Here is an 18,396-nt window from a genome sequence, read left to right as displayed (position 1 = left end):
GGAATTTTAAAAAAATCGTATATTTAGAGTTAGACCAAGATAAGTCTGCAGCGATTTTGATAGCCCAGACTGTACAAGGGCTATTTTGGAACATTGGCTTCTACGAACTCGACCATACGTACCCTTCCTCAACGTACTTAAGTACATGCGCTCCCAAATCAGTATTTTATGTAGGTAATATCCCTTAATGAATTCAAAGTGGCCAAAATGAATACCTACTTAGTCATAGGCATTTAAGCGTAATACTGGGTGGATTTTTTAAAGGGTTAGAATATGTGCTGCGACGTTAAAATTATCTCAAGGGACTTAATTTTATAATTAACCTATTATAGGCTTGCAGCGCCATATGGTACCATATTTTGGGAACAAAAAAAGACAACGAAAAGAATTTTGACACGCCTAAAAATTCAACCTATAATGTTAGGTTCCGTGCAGATATACAATCCATCGGCATTCAAAAAACGATAAAACAGTCGATTTCGCGTTTGACTTTTCAAAAATGGTCATAAATTTCTGGTCGAGCTTTACCCACATTGACCCGTTGAATAATCCATCCTGTATATTTACCATACTAATGCTTATACTTTTACATAACAAGTCGAAATACAAATAGCCGGCGGATCGCCCTAACAAATCGGTCATAACCATAACTTTTTTTGTCCTTTCATAATTATTTGCTTTTTTTATACTTTCCTCATTACAAAACCAATGCATTATTAATATTATAGATTATCCTTATATTATATCATGCTAATATAAGGATAATCTATAATATTAATAATATTCTTGTGACTTCAGCATAAGAACTTCACCTTAAAGTTACCGCTATTATCTAATGTAATAAGTACCTTTGTTTTTATTTTTTTTTTTAGGCAAGCTGAACATGTTAAGAAAAAATGTGTTTCTTCTAAGCGTCAAACTGCGTTTAAATGTGATTCAACCTTTAAAAATACTCATCTTTTGACAATAGTCAATAACATGGTTGTTCTTTATGTTAAAAAAGGAATAAAATGGAGAATGTTTTAGCAAAAGCATTGGTGTAGTTCGTAAAATTTTGTATTAAGATTTGAATATTTGATCAAATATTACAGGTTTTAGTGGTGCTCCCACATTGGCTGTTACAAAATGTTATATATAACATCGTGTGACAGGGACAACATAATAAAACACTTATCATGCTGTCCCTGTCACACAATGTTTTTTTTTTGCTGGGTACATTAGGTTTTAACTCACTTGAAGCGAGGCGAAATTACAGACTGTGTACTTTAGCCAATAGCATTTTACGTGGGGATTCTAACTGTGGGTAGACTTATGTATGATATGTGGGTAGGGGAGATTATGAATAAACAGTCTTAGCAATGCACTCGTTGTCTCAATACATCATCCTGTCCAAATAAGGACTTTACATGGCGCAGCCGGTTATAAGTAATCGTTGATTTGTTATACGTTAACGGGATTAGTGTAATTTGGGTATTGAGTACAAGTACTTTACACTAACTGCCTCAAACTAGTATCTCAGCTGCTGCGTCTGTATGTTCCCTCATCGGGAAGATTTCTTTTTGGACCGCGTCGCCATTTGTCAGCGCGGCCACCAGTACGAACTGTCCCGCCGAGAATACAGCTTGTTCAAGCCTTGCGCCTGATAAACTCGCACTCGATCAGCACCAAACTGTGATGTGTTTGCGAGTGGATGGTTGGACGTATGTGATGAATGCTTGAGGTTCTGCGAGATGATGAATGAAAGATCTTCTGTGATATGTTAATTATGCGTACTATGTCTGTGAAACTGTCTATTGGTTTCACAGCGATTTGGAGTACTGTAATGCTGTGAAATGTAATGAATTAAAAAAAAACATATAACAGCCAATCTGGGAGCACGATAAGACAGCGAATAAGCAAGAGATATGTTTTACGCACTGTATTTCAAATTGTATTTTCTGGAAGTTTTTTTTACAAGCCTTGATTATTAGTGCTTACGAAATAATATAAAATGAAATGTATAATTATAAGCTACCGATTCATTCATTTTATGTGTATTTCTGTCATATTAACCCAAACATTAGTATAAGCATTTCGACAAAAAACATAAGCTATTTATTATCTATAATTTATATATCAGATCACGTTTTGGCAAATAGACCTGTAAGTTCATAAGTTTAAAATTATAGGGATTTGTAAATGATAAATGTTGATTTTCATCTACGCCATGTTTTTGAGCGTTTAAAAAAAATATTGAAACAAGTTTTCAGATTCTCAGATCCTGATACTTTCGGGTTCTTCCAACTCACAATCACTATTCAATCCTGAACCTAACAAAAAAAGTCCCGAAAATTTGTATGGAAATTTTAGTTTCCACTACGTCACGAACATATAGTTCCTGTCACACGATGACGCGCAGATGTGTCAAATCTAACCTTTAATAAAATGACGATAAGAGTCAAGGCACGTCTTCGTGAGTGACACGATCTGTACAAGTGAAAAAAAATCACACTAAAAACGTGACGTAATGGAACGCACATTTTAAGAGATATTTTTTAATGGTAGGATAGATGCTAACGATTCTGTGTAGAAAGAACCAAAGAAAGTGCAGATTTGTAACAAATAGGCTTTCATTTTTTTTTAAACGCTCATTTATAGCCCAAATACTAAAATGACAGTTCCATTGGCCCATTTACTACCTAATCATCCTGCTTGCGTAACCCCCGTCCTCCCCGGTATAAACGGGGAGAGGGGGTCAACTATCTCTGCAGCTTACTGTACAAACCACGCAAGACCCACGGTCCTTTCCATAGTACTAATCACTACAATGCAATTTAAATCATTTTCAATCGGAAAAGAGTTGCATTTCCTTTGTTCCGTTCGATTTCTACAACAAAAGAAATTCAACCTTCCTTCCCTGTAGATTTCTAATACAACTGCCAATTTTTTGTATGTTGGGCTTTACGAGGCTAAAAAGGCAGATCTGCCAGATAAATTGGGGCAATCGAACTGTCATTTTATAATATTCTTCAAACAGCTTGTGTACGGTACGTCATCTCCATACAATGTATAATCTTAAAACGCAAAATCTCGCAAAATTGTGTTCAGATGACATCTGTCACTGTACCGAAGCTGTTTGAAAAATACTATAGAATCTCGGATATAAAAACAAGGGTTTTTTAATTAATTATACGACGTCGTAAACTATTGTCCGAAGTCGAATCTTGGAATAAATACTTGATTTAAAAAAAATCAAATCATTATTCTCACAATGTCAATACATAAACTACTTAAAACAAGCGGCTTCAGTTTTGTCTCTTTTCAACTCATGAAATGAATCAAGTGTCAGAAAGAAACAAACGCGGTCGTCGTGTAACTGTTTTATTGCAACAACAGATGTCAACACTGTCCATATTGTGATCAAAGTGGTCAAACGTGTCGGCGCGGCTTAATATTTTGGCGGGAATGTCTTATAAAAAAAAAATTTTTTTTTGAGGTTATAATACTAAATAAGAAAAATACATGATTCACTATGCCTATGCTCCAGTGACAAACCACTATAAATTTTATTTTACTTCGTATTTTTAGTATTAGAAAGAAATCCACAAAAGTAAATGCAGATTTATAAGAGCTAGCGTGAGATTTGTACTGAATTATCAAAATTCTTATAAAAAATCTACGCCAGCTTTGGTAAATCAACCTATAAACATAATGATTACTATCGAGCACTTATTGTGAAATATTAATGAAAAAAAAAAAACCTTATTGCATTATTATACCGCATAAAGTGCCCAATAACAACCATTGCTTACTTATGTGGAGTTCTTTCTATGTATCAAATATAACACACAAAACAATTTCCTTGCTGAACCATGCATTGGTTTGCTTCAAAACATCCACTTCCCAAAATACCTATTTCAATCCTAAATGTCACACCGCAAACTTTATTATTAGCACTTCGGGTAAGGTCAGAGGGCATTTGTTTCGGTAATTAATTAATAATTCTTGCAGTTATTTTATGCCGTCAGCCACAGGACAATATTAGCACAGTTTGTTGTACCAAGTTCTAATAAGTCATTAGTTATAATATGCTTAATAGATGGTCTAATGTGGAAAGGGTGTATAGTATAACCATAGAGAAATAAGTAAGCTTAGACTTAAGAGTGCTCACTCCATACATAAATAAAAACCTATTTATAATAAGGTTTAAAAGAGCTTTGCGTAAACTTATTTATGGTAAAATTTCAGCTAAATAAAATAAGTATTACGTTTTAAGCGAGTAAACTTATTAATAATACGTCATACCATACCTTATTATTTATTAAGTAAGAAAACTGATGTACGAAGTGAGCTCTCTAAGCTATCTTATTTCTCTATGATATAACTCCCACAAAAAATGTTTTGTTAGTTGAAATACCATAAAAAACCGGCTTTAAGAGTGAACCAGGGGAACGGCAACGAGATACGAGAAAAAGTTGATTCACTAACCTACCCGAAATAACTTCAGAGTAACCTACCCGAAATAACCTCAGAGTAACCAACCCGAAAAAAAATTGAACGCAAAAATTTAATAATTCAACTTTTCACTTTGTTCCATTTGACTCTATTTGGACCTATAGTTGACTGGCAGAAAATGCTATTTGGCAATTGGTCCACACTTAGTACCTATATACACAGTTGTATTTTTTGCAATAGGTAATTCAATGTCAAAGACCTTTTACATTTTTAGATAACCTAAAATTAGGATGTTTTAAAACCATTCCCGCCAAACCCCGCCGCCTTAACATAAAATAACTCACACACACATTACCCCAAACTTTGGTGTTCGGAATGTCGATGGCAGTGTTGTTTAAGACACGCGTTCACTTTGATCACAATCGGATCATGCCACTAGGGTACACTTAGATACTAACTTAGCACTATAACCACTTAGATGAGTCAAACTGTTTTCCATCTCATAACCTCTAGGTAGTTCCCAAAGTGAACTGTACATAGGCCTCCGGGGCAACTCAGATGAGGTGTGAGTCACCAGGCCCCGGAGACGGAGAGGTTGGTGCTAGCAGCGCTGGCTGATGTAGTCGCTGTAGGAGGCAGAGATCTCCTCGGATTGATAGCGAGTCAGCTTGATGCTGCGTCTCATCTCGCCGGTAATGGCTGCCTTGTAGCCACCTTTGCGGAGTAGCGAGTCGATTGTTTGGATTTGGTCCCAACCTGGAATTAGTACAATCCAGCTTATAATGACTTTCTACAACTCTTCGTTTTGATTCTGAAATGCGAATCTGTAGAATGACCTCCCTGTCGAGGTTTAATTTATTTATTTACATATTTAAAGTTTATTGCACAACAGAAAACTTATCATACAAAAGGCGGACTTAATGCCAAAAGATATTCTCTACCAGTCATCCTTTCTATTTTTAACACGCTTTTATTAGGTCGACCTGTATGTAACTATGGAATCTTAGCTGACTAATTTAACCATCTTCCAAGGATTGTAGCGTCATGAAAGTTGGCAGCTGTATGTAGTTCTGATGACAATACAATAATATGGTACTGTCGAACTGATATGATGATAGAGCCGGAAGATATGAACTGGAACTTCATGATGGAACATCGTATCAGAGCTGTGTTTGGATTTGTTAGAAAAGTCTTGTAATGAACTTGACCATGATAAGCGTGTTTTCTTGTGTTTTTAAACTATTTATTTATTTTAGGTTACTATGAAGTTCTTCAAAAAGGTAGTCTAAAGTAAAAGTTTAAAAGAGTCAAGACGGTATGTAACCACTTACAATTAGACGTTGTTTGCCATTTGGTTTCTGGTTATCGGTTAAGGGCTAGGCAGATTGATGGTAGAACGGAAATTGGTGGATGCAACCTGAGGAAGCCCTCAACTAGGATTGTCATACGTCAGGAATTCCCCTGACATGTCAGGATTTATGGTCCTTTGGCCGGATTGCGGGGGGGACTTGGCGAGTGTTAAGGTTTTTTAGAAACGTTAACCCACCACTATCTAAAAGTTTGGTCTAAGTTGGGTAGAGGAAAGGGAAGGCTATCTGTATTAGCTACAGCATATCAGGGCGCGTTAGTTTTAGAAATAATAGGAATAAATTGTGGTAATGGTTAATCGTGGACGATATCGTCCGCGGGTATTCGGCCTGGGAGCATTTTTGAGAGAAATTCAAATTGACATAAATCCGGACATCGCCATAAAAATCCTGTCATTTCCTGGAAGATCATTTCACTTAAAACAAATCCCTTATTCCTTTCGTTCTTCTTAAAACCTTTCATGAGTTACAAGCTCCATATCTCACCATATGCTGTAGCTACAACACAATCTTCCCTTTCCTCTGTCCAAATCCAAACTTCTAGCTGACCCTTAGTGGTTAGTGGAGGTTCTGAAAAATCCTGACACACTCCAAGTTCCCTCGCAATCCTGATAAAGGACCAAAAACCCTAAAATATCAGAGGATTGAATCCCGACGTATGGCACCCCTAGTAGACACTAACCTTGCTCAGTAGCAACTTGTGGTAAATACGTAGCGGTCCGCTTGGACCCCCGTTCACTGATGAACTCGATCCTGATGCCGTGTTTCCCCAGCTTCCAGTCCAGGTAATGCTCGGCCTCCTCAAAGTGCTGCAGGATGGACACGGACACCGTGAGACGGGGGACTTCTTCGCGCGTGATGGGCGAGAAGCGGGAGTCTTTAAGGGCGCTTGTTATCGCGTACTCGCGGAGGCCTAGAAGAAATGGGGGTTAGTAATTAACTTAAGATAACAGGGAACTTCATTTAAGGAAGATTTTTTTAGAATGGAGTCAAGTTCCGGCAGTTTAGCAGCGGGCTCCCTGATAAGACGCCAGGAAGGCCGCGGTGTGAGAATGCTACTTTGCGACGGTCCACTCCGTGTTGACATATGGTGTGGAGCTTTGGGCCCGAGCTACGGACTGGTATCGCGTTCTCTCAATGCAAAAGTGAGTCGCCAAGAGGGGGTAGGTACTTGATTGTACAATATTACTTATTGCAAACTTACTTAAACCAAACAAAATAAAACATGTTTGATATATGCAGAGTTTTCTTAAACAAGTCTTTGTTTGGCAGTAATTGTTATGCAGAAAATAATAAATAATTGGGGTGTGTGTCAACAGATCATACATATTTATTGCTCTTTATCATGCAAATTATGCATTAATTAATACAGTTTGAACCTAAAATCTTCATACATTTTATAACTACTAATAATAAATAATGATACATATAATATATATAATTTATCTAGTTTATTCAAATAATGACTGCACAGACATACATTAACCTTAACCCTTTAGACGCCACACTTTTTATACACAGCATACCATCATAATCCTTGTCACAATGCACAAAGGTAATTTAAACTGTAATTGTGCATCTGTTCATTATTATCACTAGCTTATATATATCCCACTACTGGACACAGGCCTCCTCTATTACACCAGCGCTTTGGCTATAATCCCCACATAACCAGAATTTATACAATTTCTAGCAACAAAATCTGGTACCAGTCATATATATGCTACTTGAATGTTCATGTCAACTTTCATGTTGCTTTAAAATGAAAGTTAACTTTGACTAGGTTCATGTGACTCTTTTTACTATAGATATCCTATCAAAGAATTGTAATGTTTATTCATTAAGAAAGGTTAACAACCTGGGTGCTGCAAGTAAATTAACCTACATACTGAAGGTGACTCTATAGTTTTCTTTATAGGAAAATGAGTCAGTATAATGAATAAACTAGAAGTGATTTTAAAAATTTAGTTTTAATGGCTTTACAAATTACATCATTGACTTTAATTACTTCTCTCAAGGTCTACCAAGTAATGATGTTTATGTCTATCATAGCCTATTGATTATTTGGTTAGATAATCACCCAATGCTATTTTTCAAATTTGTAAAACCTTAAATTAACTTATTGCTTAAGCTATATTTATTTAGCATTATAAATCCTTATGTTATAAAAATATTGTATTTTATTACCAAATCATTTATTTACCAGAATGCAAATGCATGGCATTGAATGTCCCAATGCAGCCTCGCAGCCGATGCTCCTTCCCGATCTTCCAGGTAACAAACAAAGGGCTGCAAGAAGACCTCTCGTTTAGAGTCCACTAATATACATATCCATTACCTATATTACGACAAAGAGTGCATTTATTATCTAAAGTGAAAGTTGCTATAAAGAAGACAAGCATAATAAACAACACCACCCACACATTTACGTCGACAAAAACGCATTTTGGGCGTAAACTGCTCGACCTACTAATTGCCCAACCGAGGAACAAAGCAGCTTCTTTGTAAGCAAACAAAGAATGCCTAAGCGAAATCCTACCCCTAGATATTAACTTATAAATAGTTTCACTAGAGCATAAACATATTGGCACTTACTAGGCATCGTTAGTAAAATTTGGCGTTTGTGGGGGGTCCATACTATGCAGCTGACAATACAAAACATCGAAACAAAAGTAACACATATCAGGAATAGCCACTGATTCTAGGTACCCATTTAAAGGTCGATCTATACCATTATACGAGTTGTTCAACTTCTGCTTCTTAGTACCACAACACGCTGAAGACATGTTTGTAGGTTTTGCTTTTATAATTATTAAACTAAACAATTAAACCACAAAAAACTCGCGAACGAAACAATACTCGAGTTCTTGACCAATTTTTTGGATTGATGTTAACCACAGAGTATGTAGACACTAGACAGACGTAATCTAGACAGGTGATTTTTCTATGGCAATCCTAAATTAATCCTTTAATTCGCCGACAAAGTTCACCGACATTTTGTAAAGCGCTTATCACACGTGCATACAAATTATAAAGATGCATTTCAAACGGTTCTTTTTGAAAAATACCATATCTGTGGTAAAGGCGATTAAAAACAAAACATTTACGAATTCGTAAGTCTATGGCACGATGGCTGTCAATTGAGTTATATTTTATTACTAGAAAATAAGAAAATAATGAATTCTGTGCACATTAAAATAATATTTTCGTGAATAATGTACATTTTATACAATTTTAATCTAGATATAAGTGATGCAATCGTATACCACTAATTGAAGCCACATAGCGATGTTTAGTATAAAAACTAACTGAGTTTCGACGATGGCGTCTGACGGAGAAATTTCCTGTACGAATGATCCCAATTTCGCCGTTATCTACTCGTTCTTGAAGGTTTTCGGGAAATTGTACGGGCTAGAAATACCGTCAATAGCAAAATTACAGCAGCTCGTAGAGAATACGGAGGAAGGTAAGGAATTACGAGAATTGTGATGTGTTGTGTTATAAACAAACAGTGTTGAAAGTGATGTTTATGCAGTTCCGGAGCCGCTGAAGGAGCTGCATCTGCGGCTGCTGCGGCGCGCGCAAAAGTCCGTGCAGAGCAACCGCTGGGAGCGCTGCCTCATCAAGTTCTGTCACCAGCAGGGCCACCACCAGGAGGCGTGGGAGATCGAGCGCTTCTCCTACAAGAAAGCCAGCACAGAGGTCAAACTAAAGACCCTCAAGGTACGAACAACACCTTTTACGACATTTTGCGACCCACACTTGAATTAGAAAGTAGCTTGATGGAAGCATTACAGTTAGTTTCTATTGTATACAGAATGTATTGATCTGACATAAAAACAACTATGTAAGTGTCATTACATTGTTAAAGTAATTGAGTTCCCTGTATGTTGAAGCAGGGTAGGTGAATGTAGTAGTTTTTACAAACCTTTAATTAGTCACTGTCTATCTCTGATCATTTCTCTATGAACTTATGCATTTGATCATTTTAATTTCAAAATGGCATGTTTATGTTCAGCAACTTGATTTAATGATCTAATTCATTTTAAAATTGATGCTTATGCCTGAAAAAACTTACTTGAAGGTAAAGAATCTCGTAAAAGTCAGACTGAATTAGAATTATGCAGTGTAAGCTGCGCAAATATTGTGCATTTCTTTACTACAACTACCACTTAAACCAGTGGTGGGTAAACTTTGTTCATGGCGGGACACTGAAATTTCAGAGGAGGGCCAAAATTACAGCAAAATGTATTTTGAATTGAAATCGTTAGTACATAATAAAAAATAAAAGCGTCCGGAGTTGGCCCACGGACCGTACTTTGCCCAGCGCTAATTTAAACAGAAACTATAGAAACATGTTTTATATATATTTAAATGCAACTTAACAATGTTATCAATCTAAAAGCCACTAGGACTTTGTGAGCTACCTTAAAACTCAATAAATATATGGCTCTGCCATTTTAAAGTTTTCCAAAAACTGAATTGACAAAAGAAATCTTTTAAATCATTGAACCTGCTTACAAAATTTCGTAAGAATCTGTTGAAAATTGGAACCTGTAAAGAGAAACATCAAGATGTACAAGCATTTTTGCTCAAACTGAAATGTTTTCTTTGCTACCTAAATATTCTTAAAGAGATCACTATGCCAAAAAAATTACTTGTTGTCACAACTAAAATATTTAATAGACCGCGAGCCAGGAACAATTTCCATGACCAATCGCCTCCTGGCTGAAAACTCGTGTAGTGGTTAACTAGGTATGATGAACCCTCGTGGACGTCAGCTGCCGCTCCATTGGTGGGTTGAGCCATGGCAGCCACCGAAACACGTAAAACAAAAAAAAAATGTCATTTCCTCCCATTTGATACTTTGTCAAATGATAGTTCAGATGCTGTTGTTAATTTATCAGCTGGTAACATGAACATGTAAAAAATAAGCACTATACCTTTTGTGACAGCAATAACAAATCATGAAACTTTGCATGCAGCATTTCATCAGGCGTAAACGCCTGAAAAGCCATCAACAGATTACGCAATTTACACATTACGCATACTTTGCCGCACATAAAGTGGTAAGGCGCATATTTTTAAATGTTCATTTTACAGCTGACGGTCATTCCACCGCGATAGAACCGGCTGACGGTTTTTTTAGTTCAAAAGAGCATCTGACAAAGTATTGGCCGTATCAGCCGGGAGGCGATGACTGACGAAATATGCTCCTGGCCCGCGCGGTCTATAAATTCTCTAAAAGATTCAAAAGCAACAGGCACTTTTCAATGGTCTTGCCTTAGTTGCCTTGCCTTGCTTTGCTGCTTATACCATTTTCTTGTGCTTTTGTATTTACAGTAAGGCATTGCCAGTAAATGCTTGCCTTACTATATTTCACTATAGTGTTATAAGTTATACATTTTCAGATATTACTTGAGTACCAGTTCACATGCCACATAAAGTTCAAGGCGGCAGTGAATGCCCTGTCATGTAAGGAGCTCCGGTTGGACCCCATCGGGCGGGACAAGCACGGCTGCGTGTATTGGCTTCAGGTGGACGATGAGGCTAACCTCTGTCTGTATCGGGAGGACCAGGATGAGGAGACTTGGCAGTTAATAGCGAGGTACTGTATATAACAGAGATACATAGATATTCATAAACTTAACCAATGGGTGTTAGCTTGGAGGATTGAATGTAATGGAACAGTTTTTGCAGATGTTTTGTAAATGTAAAGTAGTATAATTCAAAATAAGTTGTCTCGCTTACTCCTATGCAGTTGCAATGGAGTGATGGCTATGTGCTATCTTGCTCATATTAGCCGAGAGCCGTTTGGTCGTTTTTTAAACAGGTTGTGCGTGTGTCACGGGTGGCCTAAGACTTTAAATTTTGAAATCTGGACTACAAATGAAGTCCCCCCCCCCCGATGCTATGCCCTCTAAACTAGGGCAAATCCGGGGAAACCTGGACGGATGGCAACCCTAAGTACAGTACATGTTCTACACAAGCCTAATTATTACAAGCTAGAAAATATAAACCTTGCTTGTATGCATAAAGGTTATATTGACAGCGAAATATATCGAGTCAAGACAAGTCATTATTCCTGTTCTAAAAATTTATGGAAATAAATAAGAAAGGCAACTAAAATTTTAATTTTTTATAGCTTATTCCTGAATTTAGCTCAGTGTTCTTTTTTAAGGCACATACTAACCCATAGAACACCCTTAAAGGCTTTATGTGTTATCATAGTCTATAGGCCCTATGCTTATAAAAATATTCGTATATTTATAGAAACTGAAACTGCTTAAATATTGAAATTAAAGTTATATTCTAAGAATAAGAACCTTTACATTATATAAACAAAAATAAATCTATAGCGCCACTTGCACCATCCCACTAACCCAAGGTTAACCAGTTAAAACGTTAACCTAGTGGCAATATATTATTTTAATTTTGTTAAAGTTAAGCTAGTTTATAGTTAGTTTTTAAGAAATGTATGGGTTTTTTTTATGCCTGCAATAAAACATTTTATTATTATTTTATTATTAATTGTACTAGTAACCATGGTATCTCCAGGTTTAACCGGTTAGCCCCGTGTTAGTGGGATGGTGCAAGTGACGCTTAGTGTTGGTAGGCAATGTGGATGAGTAAATCTGTGATCCGTTTTGTTAATAAGCTATTGTTTGCAGAAATCGAGAAGAGCTAGTCAAAGTAATAGGACAATTGAAAAACGGAGAAGAAATTTGTCCCTCAACTGTGTCTAACACCAATGAGGATTCCAACAGTACTGAAATACCTTCAACTGAGGCAACTGAGGTATTATTTTTGTTGTTCAACAAATCAAATTCCCTTCAGGATAAAAGCGTACTCCCATTCCAAGGCCGGCAACGCACTTACAACCGCTCTGGTGTTGTGGGTGTCCATGGGCGGCTGTAATCGCGTACCATCAGGCGGTTCGTCTGCTCGTTTCGCCTTCTACACCGTGTTTTTTTTTTATTTGCGTTAATTTCGAAGGTGCATTCCTGAGCTTAAATTAAGTAACTTTCTCAAAGACACCGATATTCTAATTAACTCCATTTCGGAGATAATCAATCATTAATTTTTATCTTATAAGGCCCTTACGAGCGTGTACACTTGCCTTAGGGCCTGTTTACTTATTGATTAGTGTTTAGTGCGAGTTCATACATTTACTACTAAACGTAAGTACTATCTCGGACGATCGACGTTCGAAATGACATTGATATGTCACAGTTTTCAATTGTTTGGTTGAGTTAAATGTAATGCCCGTTTTATAACAACGCTATATGCAACATTTAGTTACTTTTTATAAAAATAAAAATAGTAAAAAAAATAACAAAAAAAAATTTATTTTTATTTTTATTAACTATGCCATTTAGTTTCCCTAAACGTACTTACCGATACCCCGAAGTTAACGAAATTCAATAAAAACACGGTGTATATCATAAAAAAAATTAATATTCTGATTTGTGATTTTTAAGTACTCACACTAAACTAAACTAAAATGAAAAATCAAAAATAACTAAATCAGGTTTGAATCTTGCTTCTGCCACTGGACGACTTGGTCACTTTTTCTTTAGTAAAGACATCTATTTTAGTTTATTTTATTTTTGTTGTTATTGTGTTGAAATTAATGAGTTTTTGTTGTGGCAGAAAGTTTAGATTGTATTGACAGATTTTCATAAGTATGACCTATATTACGTCTAATTATCTTTTATGGCACCTGTAACTTTTGCTTCTTTTTATTCGGGTGCGTTTAAGTATAATCGTAAGGGATTTTTGATTCATTTATTTTAGCTACAAAGTTTTTTTTTCATAATTATATGAATCTGGTATCTGATATATCTATCTAAATAAACAGATATTGCTTGGTAAAACCTAAGACCGCAATATATAAAAAATGTTTTGTCTTTGAACTACTAATACTTATGTTACTTTTCTATGTTTGCAGAAAACCAATACACAACCCGAAGAAGAAAACGAGGAATTTCTAAGCCCAGAGTCTGAGTCGGAACATGATGACGATGAATCTAAAGCTGATAAGAAACCCCCTCCCACAAAAGCTGATAGTGATAATAAAGAAGGAAAAACAGTAGATAACCAAACAGTAGAAGAAAGTGAAAAAACTGAAGATTCTAAAACAGAAGAACTAAAAGTAGAAGATGTGAAGGTAAAAGAACCTTCTATAGAAGATAAAAATATAGAAGAGAAAAGTGAACAACCATCAGTGCAAACATCAGAAAAGGCTGAAGATTCAGAAAATCAACAGTTAAAAGAAAAAGAAGACGAAACCGAAGAAAATGTAGAATCTGAAGATGTTGAAAAACCTCAAATCAGTACAGATAGCAAAAAGTCTCCAGTACGTGAAAAGACGCCTGAGAATCCTCCAAGTGAGGAAACGAAAATAAAGGAAACAGATGGAGTGAGTGAGGCAATAGAAGAACCAGTTCTGGTTGTCACAGGAGAAGGCAGCGGAGCCGATTGCGAGAGCACTTACTTTATAGGTGAAGAAATATCCGAACCTGTCATGTATTTTTATGGAGAAGGTTGTGGTTATGATAATGATACCGGAAACCCTGAAGTATTAGAAGAAGCAAACACAGTGCAGCATAACTCAGATGAGGAGAATGACAATGAAGAATGTGTTAACGGTGAACATTCTAACTCTAATGATAACTCTAACTCTAGTAAAAGTAAATTAGTTAAAAGTGTTAAGTTAAAAAGTAGTCATCCTACTGTCAATAAACGATCATTGAAGAAGCAATCTAATGATAATTCTGAAGTTCTAAAGCCAGATTCTAAGAAACATTGTATTAGAAAGTCTAACAGATCAGACAGTATTAAATCAAATTCAAGCAATAATGACAATGACTTGAAAAGGGAAAGCAGCGTGAATGACAAAACCACAGATAGTGAAAGTCCGAATAAAAATAATGTGAAAAAAACTAGAGGTAAGGTAAAGAAGAAACCTGAAGTAGCGAGAAAATTAAAGTTAAATCAGAAGAAAGAGTCTCCTACATCGGACGCTGACAATTGTAATGATAGTAAAGCCAGTATTATAGAAAAGAGGAAAAACAGTGTGTCTTCAGATCAAGATGGGGTTGATCACACGGAGCCGGAAAAGGAAGGAAGCCCAGATAACGAGGCTAAGCCTGACGACGATCTACCTCCAAAAAAATTACGCTTAGAACCTAGTAAGGACATAGAAGTATCATATTCCAAAGATACTCTAGACAATGTAAATAAAGACGAAGCTAAAAGCGAAAACAATGAAAACAACGACAACCTTAACAAAGAGCATGTAGAAAAAGATCCTATAGCTATGAGGAAGAAAATTAAAGCTAACAAAGGCAAGTTTAAAAGAAAAAAGATATTACAAAATAAGATAGATAATAGTGATGTAGAAAAGAGTAATAATAAGGAGAAGAGTAAATCTAAACCTTTGAAGAGGTCGCTGCTGGACGCGACGCACAGTGACAGGAACAAATCTGAATCTCAAAGTGAAAGTGAGGATGATATGCCTATCACAAGTGGCAAGAGGTTGAAAATTAAACCCAAGAAAATTATTACTACTTCAAGGTAACTTTTTAGTTTACTTTTGTTACTTAAAATGTGTTTGAAATTGGTAAGTTTTGATGCCATATATAATGACATTTTCTTTTGTAGAAAAAAGGTTGAAGCCAAGCTGCTTGAGAAAAAATCTAGTGACGATTCCGAAGAAGAAACACTGTACAGTATAGGTAAAATACAATTTGAATTTGAGGACTTTCTTCGATTTTTTTTATGTTATGTTCTCAGTCCGCTTACTTATTTTGTTTGTTTATTTTGGATTTAACCAAATTCCAGACGAGTCTAGTTCATACAGATTCTGGCATACCTATTGAATTAGATTCAATGCCAGAAGCATCTTTAGTGATGGACATTTATAATTATCTTTTGTCATTTTTGTATAGATAGATTGCCTTCAATAATATTTGCATTATCAAATTTCAGCAGGCAAAAAGACTGGCAAAAAAGTCCTAAAAAAGAAGCCAAAAGGCAAAGAGAAAGCCAAAGTAAAAAAGGCTGCGGACGACTCGGATCCGACGCCCGTCCGGATGTCGCGTCGGATCGCGCAGCAAAAGATTAAAGAGGAAGCTGATAGGAGGCATCAGGAGGAGGTCGCACTTAGGGAGCTAAAGATGATCCATAAGAAAAAGGTAAGACTTGTATTTAATGTATGTTTAAATATAAAGGCTAACGTAAAAAAAGCTGCGGACGACTCGGATCCGACACCCGTCCGGCAGTCGCGTCGGATCGCGCAGCAGAAGATTAAACAGGAAGCTGATAGGAGGAGATTGCGCTTAGGGAATTGAAGATATAATTGGAAGGTTGGAAGAAACTTGCGCTTGGCAATGTAAAAATATGAATGGGAAGTCAAAATAAAGTTGTGAAAATGTTGTAGAGCTATATGTACATGAGTTGCATCATATATGTGTCGACGCGCAGGTGATGTCATCAGTAAATTCAAATAATGGTCGCTTATATTACATACTTACGATTTATCATAAAAACTCGTATGCGACTCTTATGCTATAGGTATATGCTATGCCAGGTAAATTAGGTAATAAAGATTTCTTTCATATACACCGTGTTTTTTTTTATTTGCGTTAATTTCGAGGGTGCATTCCTGAGCTTAAATTAAGTAACTTTCTCAAAGATACCGATATTCTAACTAACTCCATTTCGGAGATAATCTATCATAAATTTTTATATTATAACGAGCGTGTACACTTGCCTTAGGGCCTGTTTACTTATTGATTAGTGTTTAGTGCGAGTTCATACATTTGCTACTAAACGTACGTACTATCTCGGACGATCGATGTTAGAAATGACATTGATATATCACAGTTTTCAATTGTTTGGTTGAGTTAAATGTAATGCCCGTGTTACAACAACGCTATATGCAACATTTAGTTACTTTTTATAAAAATAAAAATAGTAAAAAAAAATTTTTTTTTTTTTTAATTAACTATGCCATTTAGTTTCCTTAAACGTACTTACCGAAACCCCGGAGTTAACGCAATTCAATAAAAACACGGTGTAGATCGAGTGAGCTGGGCACGGCGAGTGGTGTCAGGTTGTTTTTTATAATTTCTGAACGCGTTCTCGGAAATATATTTATTTATTTATTATTATTCCATTAAAGACAACAAATGGTCCAATCAGTGTTAGCCTACGTTAGTATTTAATAACAAACAAAGATTTTGTCCTTTGAAAAAGTTACCACCTCAAAGGACAATAATCAGAGGCGGCGTTACGGCCTCGCGGTACTAGTGGCCTCGCGCCTCAAATAACTACCTATATCTGGGTAAGGTAAAAATGCCAGTGCCAGCAGAAGGCTTCGCAAAATGTACCTTGCTCACATAAAATTTTGATCTTGCCCCGCCACTGACAATAATCAAGCTTATAATTATCCTTTATTGTAAAAGAAAACATAATAAAACTTATTTACAATTAGGTGGGGTAGGTTTAGGTTAGCTTATTAGCTATCATATTTTGAAGACCTGCTTATTAATTATGTACCGTTGCACACATTATTTTATCTAAGACACTAACAAACACTTTAATTTTATTTATTATTTTAGATAAATAAAATTAAAGTAAATATTGCTTTACTTTGTAGATCTTTGCCTAGAAGTCAGCATCAAAAAAAAATACAACTGTATGAATATACCTAACAACGCAGCTGTTAGGATCCTATAGACAACGGCTCCCTTGCGCCGCGCTTCTTATAAAGTTGATTTCGATTTACTGGCAGTCATATATTCGACAAACAGAAGTACGGTAGATCCCGTGCTGAACGGTAGGTACGTGATGTTGCAGGGCGGCGAGGAGGAGGAGGAGTGGCGGCTGTCGGGCAGCAGCTCGGGCTCGCCGGCGCGGGGGGGGCGGGCGGCGCGCGCGCGGCCGGCGCCGGGCTGGCGCGCGCAGGACTCCAGCGAGCCCGACTCCGAGTCCGAGCGCGACGAGCTGTCCGACCGCCCCGAGCCTGACCGTGAGTCCGAACTCACGTTCTCTACGAGTCCGTCTTTAATGGCTAAACTAACAAGTCCTATACCAAACTGTAATCGCATATTTTTCACAATGTGCTCCGAACTCAACTAAACTTCTTATGAAACGCTTTAGTCAACTTGAATTCTATGAATCACGTGTCGCCAAAGGATATGACAAAAGACATCGAGGCGCTATTATTTAATAGGCGGGTTCACACTGTGCGCGCGTTTTCCTTGCGCGCCGCCTCGGCCGAGGTACGTCTGCACTGTCCGTTTTGTGCGTGAGGAAATTGCCTCGCGCATATGCTCGCTCTATGTGGATCCGCCTAATGGATAAGAAGTGCTTTGATGTCTTTTGTACTATATTTTTATCTACTGAGATACTTGCCTAATATTGTTTAATTATTTAGATTTTATAGTAGAAAAAGTATTATGTTAGTTAACTTGTGGAAAAAGTATTGTACACAATTGTGATATAGTTTAGTTTTTCAGTCGAGTACCGTGTTAGGGCACGAAGCTTGTTGAGTGGCCTAAGTAAGGTACGAGGATACCAAAAAGTA

At 36.6% G+C, this 18,396-nt stretch overlaps 2 protein-coding genes across 3 annotated transcripts in view; one reads left to right on the top strand and one right to left on the bottom strand.

Annotated features, from left to right (window-relative positions):
* Positions 1–1,038: 1,038 nt before the first annotated feature.
* LOC133515466 (uncharacterized protein CG5902) lies at positions 1,039–8,707 on the bottom strand. Its single transcript, XM_061848019.1, has 4 exons — positions 8,397–8,707; positions 8,005–8,090; positions 6,484–6,714; positions 1,039–5,190 (listed from the first exon to the last, which is right to left on the bottom strand). Exons 1-4 carry the CDS (start codon positions 8,585–8,587, stop codon positions 5,036–5,038), a joined length of 663 nt encoding a protein of 220 aa, XP_061704003.1. The 5' UTR covers positions 8,588–8,707; the 3' UTR covers positions 1,039–5,035.
* A 205-nt stretch (positions 8,708–8,912) lies between these two features.
* Positions 8,913–18,396, top strand: part of LOC133515448 (remodeling and spacing factor 1-like) — a 35,624-nt gene continuing 26,140 nt past the window's right edge. For both annotated transcript variants that reach the window (XM_061847992.1, XM_061847991.1), the window contains exons 1-8: positions 8,913–9,267; positions 9,337–9,524; positions 11,213–11,409; positions 12,473–12,599; positions 13,753–15,380; positions 15,468–15,541; positions 15,795–16,000; positions 17,667–17,838. In XM_061847992.1, coding sequence (XP_061703976.1) covers positions 9,123–9,267; positions 9,337–9,524; positions 11,213–11,409; positions 12,473–12,599; positions 13,753–15,380; positions 15,468–15,541; positions 15,795–16,000; positions 17,667–17,838 — 2,737 coding nt within the window. In that variant the 5' untranslated portion in view covers positions 8,913–9,122. The remainder of the gene's footprint in view (positions 9,268–9,336; positions 9,525–11,212; positions 11,410–12,472; positions 12,600–13,752; positions 15,381–15,467; positions 15,542–15,794; positions 16,001–17,666; positions 17,839–18,396) is intronic.

This window comes from Cydia pomonella, chromosome 2 (assembly GCF_033807575.1).
Source record: "Cydia pomonella isolate Wapato2018A chromosome 2, ilCydPomo1, whole genome shotgun sequence".
Lineage (NCBI taxonomy): Eukaryota > Metazoa > Arthropoda > Insecta > Lepidoptera > Tortricidae > Cydia > Cydia pomonella.
The sequence above is the reverse complement of the archived record's forward strand: the minus strand, read 5'-3'. Positions and strand labels throughout refer to the sequence as shown.